Below are 6,393 nucleotides of genomic sequence, written 5' to 3'. Positions count from 1 at the left end.
TTGAAGGATAAATTTTCCTTTTTTGCACATTATTTAAATCGAATGAAATAATCACCCTTATAATATACAAAAAAAAAAGAATCATACTAATAAATTACAGCTGCAGCAACAAGCAAACAAGAAATACGGCAAAAGAAAACAATTCTTAAAGGGCTGATAAGCTCAAGTTGAAATGCACACAAGCTTTTCCTATACATGTCCAAAAATAGAAACTTTTGCACAAAGGAAATATATATTGTTGACAAAAAGAACCAAGGAGAAACAAGGGAGTAAAAAGAACAGTGAGAAAATAAAGATTCTTCATCTGAAGGAAAACTGAATCTCCTCCAGAGTTCTCCCTTTCGTCTCCGGTACCCAAATTGCCACGAACGCCACGGTGAAAGCACACATAACCATGTAAATGGTGAAGGTTCCTGATAAAATATGTACATACATTAAGGGGTCGTTTGGTTGAAGATAAGTTATGTTGGGATTAGTTATCCTAGTATTATTTTTTATAGACTGTTTGGTATGTTGTATTAATCCTGGGATTGTCAATTTTACTGGTTTACCCTGCGATTACTATTCCACCCTTGGGCGGAATAAGTTATCTCCGTACTATTTTTAATCCTGGGATAACATATCCCAGGATTAGTAACCAAACAAGGGATAAGCTTGTACTAAATTTTTATTCCAGAATTATTTTTGCTTATCCATCATACCAAGCGACCCCTGAGTCAGTTCAGGTCTACCAATATGATCATGTTCTAAAAGTCCATATGAAAATGCCGAAGCTTTTCAATACACGTATTCATAATGGGGGAATCGTATCATGCTACGCGGACCAAAATGGCTATACATGTCCGTGGCCACATAGCAGAGATGGATGTTATACTAATACGCATACAAAGAGGTACATGTGGTGTAAGCCGGAGAGAAAGATATACCTCCACTGCTCCAAGCCATAAGCAGCGGTGCAGTCACTGTTATTACCCACGAAAACAACCAGTTGGCTAATGTTGCTGTACTTCCAGCGAGGCCTTTGATCTTGACCGGAAGAATCTAAAATAACAGATGCACGTAATAAGTTAAAAATATATATATTAACAACGTAAAGGCAAGCACGAAAATTTCCATCAACAGTCGTCCATGTCATTCCAGATCAGTATCCTAGATAATTGGACCGACTTCAATTGCTCAGAAATTGTCTAGTACAACAGACTATATAGTTCTCAGAAGCGGGTACTATGAGAACTCAATACCAAGCTGAAATTTAGCGTTACAAGATAAATGAAAAAATAAGTACCTCAGACATTATAAGCCATGGAATCGGGCCCATTCCGAGTGAGAACGAAATAATCATGAGCTGAAACGAGAAGTTGGTTAGAAAAATGAAAATATGTTACTTTAAGCATGTCTTTTAAAGAGAGAATGACGTCCACATCGAGAAGGGTACGTACCACCACCCCTACTACTGATAATATTCCCAATACGCCATAGAGGGTGGAGTCCTCAGATACAAAACCCTGATCAAATACAAAAGATAACAAACGATGAGAAAGATGATAAGTGCAGTTCAAGTTTCATTTCTTCACGCAAAAAGCAACTTATTCCACAAAATTACCTTCAGATAGAAGGAAACGGCAACAATTAGGAGACTAACAGCCATTCCAGTAGATGAGACCTACAAAAAGAATTTCCCGTGTAATTTAACAAAAGCTAGAAAACTATGCATATAAGTTATGACTTTTATAAAACTTACAATTAATAAAAGTCTACGTCCAGTTTTATCTACCAGCCATGTTGCAACTGCAGTGGCAACAACCTACATGAATAATATGACGGAGTGATTAAATTTGACTGCAGAAAAGCAATGCAAGCAAGCGCTACACATAAATAGAAAACTTTCCGTTCCTTTCTGAATAATATGCATACTTGGAAATTAAATAAGAGAGACAAAAATATTTAGAAGCCGGACCTGAATAGCACCAACACCAAAAGTTGCAGCATTACTTGAAGAAATACCTGTCAAATTGAGGCAGCTAAATTAGAGACTTATATCACATAAAAAAAGTTGTAGACCATAAGAGATGTAAATAAATGAAGGACCGGCGTACGAGGTAAAAGGTCGATCTTAGTCAATTAGTTTATTTCAAGGGTACTCATGAGGTATTATCTAGCACAATTCAGTTTTGCCAGCAGCGGATCATGTCAAAGAAATAGATGATACGCGGCAGACATAACATGACACTTCTTTTTGAGGAGGCAAATGCTACAGCTACTTCCATATTTAACAGATGACAATACAATTGTTTGTTTAATGATATCTACGTACCAGCAGATAGGAAAATGTTGCTGGAATAGAATATCACACCATTGATTCCTCCTAACTGCTGCAGGATAAGTAGCACAATTCCTACCTAAAGGTGAAACATTAAAAAGATTGATAAACACAGGGGCATAGAACAAAGAAACTTCAATGACAGCATAAGACGTCAAAATACCATGAGAGGTAACCAATATCTTCTTTGTTTGAGATCTGCAAAACGCATTGTTGTTCTTCGGCTTGTTGATGCTACAGACCTCTACACACACAAAAAAAAAAACACTATACTATTAAATACAAATTTAGCAACAAGTTCTATATGGAATTGCATGTGTAGCAATAACATTTTTTCAGAGAACTAGTATAGCAAAACTTCTTTATATGATAATTTACCTTAATTTCATTTACTTCATTGGTAATGTCAGCATCAAACCCTCGAAGAACTTGTAATGAAGTTTCAAAATCTTCTGTTAAACCCATTTTGGCCTATGTTTCACACAGAAATTCAAATGAGGCAAACAGCAACTAAAGCCTCAAAGGAATCATGCAAAATATATATATATAATGGAGCTCACCAACCACCGAGGAGATTCGGGGATGAAAAATAGTCCAGGTATCAGTGCTAGGCAAGGCAATGTTCCTATAAGAGAAATTAGTATTTAGTTCAAGCGTAATTGAACAATTCCATAGGTCTCTGTGGCTCTGCCCGGTCATATGCCAGCTCATTAAAAGATAATGTGACTTCATAACTGTACAACGTAGCATTAACAAGAGGTTTCAAGAGGAATGATCATTACCAAGAACAGCAAGCACCCTCCAATTAACAAAAAGTCCCAGTAAATAGGCCAACATGATCCCAATTGTAACAGAGAGCTACATCAAGATAGAAAAGACGCATGTGATTAATTTATCACGCGTAAGAACTTTTCTTTAAAGGAAAGTAAGTGACTAACTCAGCGAACCTGGTTAACAGACCCTAGACCCCCTCTTAAATTTTGAGGTGCTATCTCGGCAATATATACAGGAACCTAAAAAAAATCAAAAGGCAGGAAGCTAAAGCATTAAGTTTTGACAATGTCGGTATGTTAAATGACTGTAACTAGAAAAGATTTAAGAAACTTAATAGTACCACATAGGAGATTATTCCGACACCAAAGCCTTCCAACAATCTTCCCATGTACAGAAAGGAAGGATCCTGAACCATATCGGAAGGGCAAATAAATGGGAGATACAAGCACATACATGTCAATATAGGTTATCGAGGCATCATATCATACACTTTGAGTAGAATGTCTTACTTTGGCAAATGAGATGGAAAGCCAACCAATGATATTAGGTAAAGCAGCTATCATTAAGGACTGCAGTAGGACAAAAAAGGAGTTGAGAATCCACTTGAGCAATAAAGGGAAATACACAGAAATATAGTAAATAAAAAACAAGAATCTTATTTGATGCAATAATCTCTTACCCCTTTTCGCCCAATGTATTCCGAAATTTGACCACTAGATATTGCACCAACCATAGCACCCACATTTGATAAAGAACCGAACACAGAGAACTGAAAAGATCAACTTTAGTCAACAATAGCTCTAAACAAACCGAATTAAAATAGAAAGCAAGAATGGCTTTTCCGGACCTCAGAAACAGTGAGCTTCAGATCTTTCATAATTGCAGTTTGCGTAGGCGAAGAGTAGCCACACTTCAAATACAACAAAAACAACAATTAATCAACTAGAGACACATATGCAAATATCCATTGCAACAACATAAATCAGGTAGGCCAACCAAGCAAGTGCAGGCACAAAAAGGAAATTTCAACTCCAGAAATTCAGGTTCTAAAAATGACATAATAAGCTGTAATCTATAAAGATGCAACCTTTAACCTATTGTGATCCTTTGACCACAAGAAAAGTAACATCTTCCACCAAATTTGAGGATTGTCATTGTGTATTAGGAAGGTAAACAAACACGTCGCAAATGTTAAATAGTGTCATCATCTCATCTAAGAACTTAAACTGCCGGAGAGAGCACATTTTTATTTACTTAATCATGTCTTTAACAACACAATCAAAGACAAGAATTTGAATGAGAGAACTATGAGTAATTAGAATGACATAGCAAATTGTAATACCAATAAGGCAATAAAGATGCAACCTTTCACCCAAATTGTAATTCCACTACACAATAAAAGAAGCTAAAGAAGTCATTTTCATTCAAAAATTTAATCTTTTTGCATCATACTGGAAGTTTCAAATAGTATAAAAAACAAAGTAAAGAACTTGAATAAGAAAGAGTTGAGAGATTAGAAATGTCAATACAGTAAAACCAAACTGAATTGGGCCCAAAGCAACGATGAGAACACAAGCAAGAACAGAGATAGAGCTATCTCTGATAACTTGAGAAGAGCCCATCAAACTGGATTGCCTTGAGCCCATACGATACCAACTTCCAGTATGTAAAAATGGCTTCCTCAGATCTCCTCCTCCTCTCCCATCTTCATTATTCTCTTCTGAACTCATTTTTAAGTCAACCCCTTTACAATTCTTGAATCCTTGAACTATTAGATCAAGAATAAGGAAATTGTTTGATATTTAGACAACAAAAGAAAGGGTGATAGAATTTATGTTGATGTTAATTGTTTTCAGACAAAGAAAGAGGGAATTAAACAGCTATAATTGAAGAGATTCGGAAGATAGAATGAAAATAGTTATGACTATGACAACAGTAGCTAAATTAAGAAAGTAAAGTACATTACTGTAGACAGTGGCTGTAATGTACTTGGCATAACAAGGGTACCAGGTCGGGTGTCAAACCGGTCGCGAAAAAATCTATTCATATTTAATATATAAATATGAATAAAAATAAATTAATCGGCGGATAATATTGATATTTGTATTATTCATGACTTCTTGAATATGATCATTTTTGATCTTTTAGGAGAATTAATAGTTTCTCTAACTTGGAAAACCCCAATTTAAAGTGTTATAAATATAAAAATTAAATTCATTATTTATTCCCTGTTTGTCCATTTTCTAAGTGATTTATTATCCAATTAATTTTTTAATAGATAATCGTTTTCTTTTATTCACTTTGCCATTACTGGTCCCGGGTAAAACTTTTGGTCTATCTTTTTTCTTTCTTTTTTGTCTTTGTCCTGTTCGTTTCTCTTGTGTTTAACGTGGACTTGCTATGGTCCATGGGCGTCTTTGTCAAATAAACTTCTTCTGTATCATTTCATATGAAAGTAAAAGGCAGCCCCATATACTAAATTTTCCTTATTTATAGGGTTCGGAAAAGGGCAGAATCACAGAGGCAGTAGTAATAATGTGTGAAAATTGGGAATTATGTGAGTATAATATGATTTTTAATGATTTGAATTCAATAAATTATCTAAAAATTTAAATACTGATATATGCCACCCCAAGTGGGTGTTCCCAATCCAGCCTCCAGAGGAAGTGATTTTTTGCTGCAAAATTTAAACAAGTACGCCGCTGAACAAATCTGCGTTAGTGTTACCAACAAAAATCTGATTAAAATGTAACTACTGTGTTATTACATGTCGATTACAGTGATAATATAAGAAAACTCAGCCTGTTGATTTGCACAACACAAATCCTTAAGGGTTGTTTGGTTCAGTTTTGGAATATTCCATGGGATTATAATTCTGCAATCCCATGAGATTATCTATCCCATCTCATATATAAGATAGCTAATACCACTATTTTGAATATAAGTTTTATACTGATATTAACTAATACCTACAATCAAACATGAGATATTTATAATATTATATTTTTTATTATGATTAATATTCTTATCTCGGTAGTCAAATTGACCCCTTAATGTAGTATTTCTGCAATAGAAATTTAGGCATTGAATTCCTACTATGAAACGCATTCACACCACCTTCTTCTTTTTTCCAACTTACCGATGATTTTTTTTTTTCAAAATATAGCACTCTCATTTTAATTATATATTAGCTGACCTAGCTTATGCTAATATAATAACACATCAAACATGACCCTTTTTAAATATGCAAATACTTTCAAATCTAAGTAGCAAGAGAGAGAAATAATTACACAGGATAT

The 6,393-nt window shown here is 34.7% G+C and overlaps 1 protein-coding gene across 1 annotated transcript; it reads right to left on the bottom strand.

Moving 5' to 3' along the window:
• On the bottom strand, window positions 1-5,125 carry LOC107788868 (sugar transporter ERD6-like 6). Its single transcript, XM_016610597.2, has 18 exons — window positions 4,624-5,125; window positions 3,942-4,004; window positions 3,774-3,863; window positions 3,604-3,663; window positions 3,435-3,500; window positions 3,268-3,333; window positions 3,103-3,178; window positions 2,881-2,945; window positions 2,699-2,791; window positions 2,484-2,564; window positions 2,315-2,399; window positions 1,958-2,004; window positions 1,742-1,804; window positions 1,604-1,663; window positions 1,440-1,505; window positions 1,286-1,345; window positions 927-1,041; window positions 1-413 (listed from the first exon to the last, which is right to left on the bottom strand). Exons 1-18 carry the CDS (start codon window positions 4,822-4,824, stop codon window positions 301-303), a joined length of 1,470 nt encoding a protein of 489 aa, XP_016466083.1. The 5' UTR covers window positions 4,825-5,125; the 3' UTR covers window positions 1-300.
• Window positions 5,126-6,393: the final 1,268 nt, after the last annotated feature.

The sequence above is a fragment of the Nicotiana tabacum genome, chromosome 12, assembly GCF_000715075.1.
Source record: "Nicotiana tabacum cultivar K326 chromosome 12, ASM71507v2, whole genome shotgun sequence".
Taxonomy (NCBI): domain Eukaryota; kingdom Viridiplantae; phylum Streptophyta; class Magnoliopsida; order Solanales; family Solanaceae; genus Nicotiana; species Nicotiana tabacum.
The sequence above is the reverse complement of the archived record's forward strand: the minus strand, read 5'-3'. Positions and strand labels throughout refer to the sequence as shown.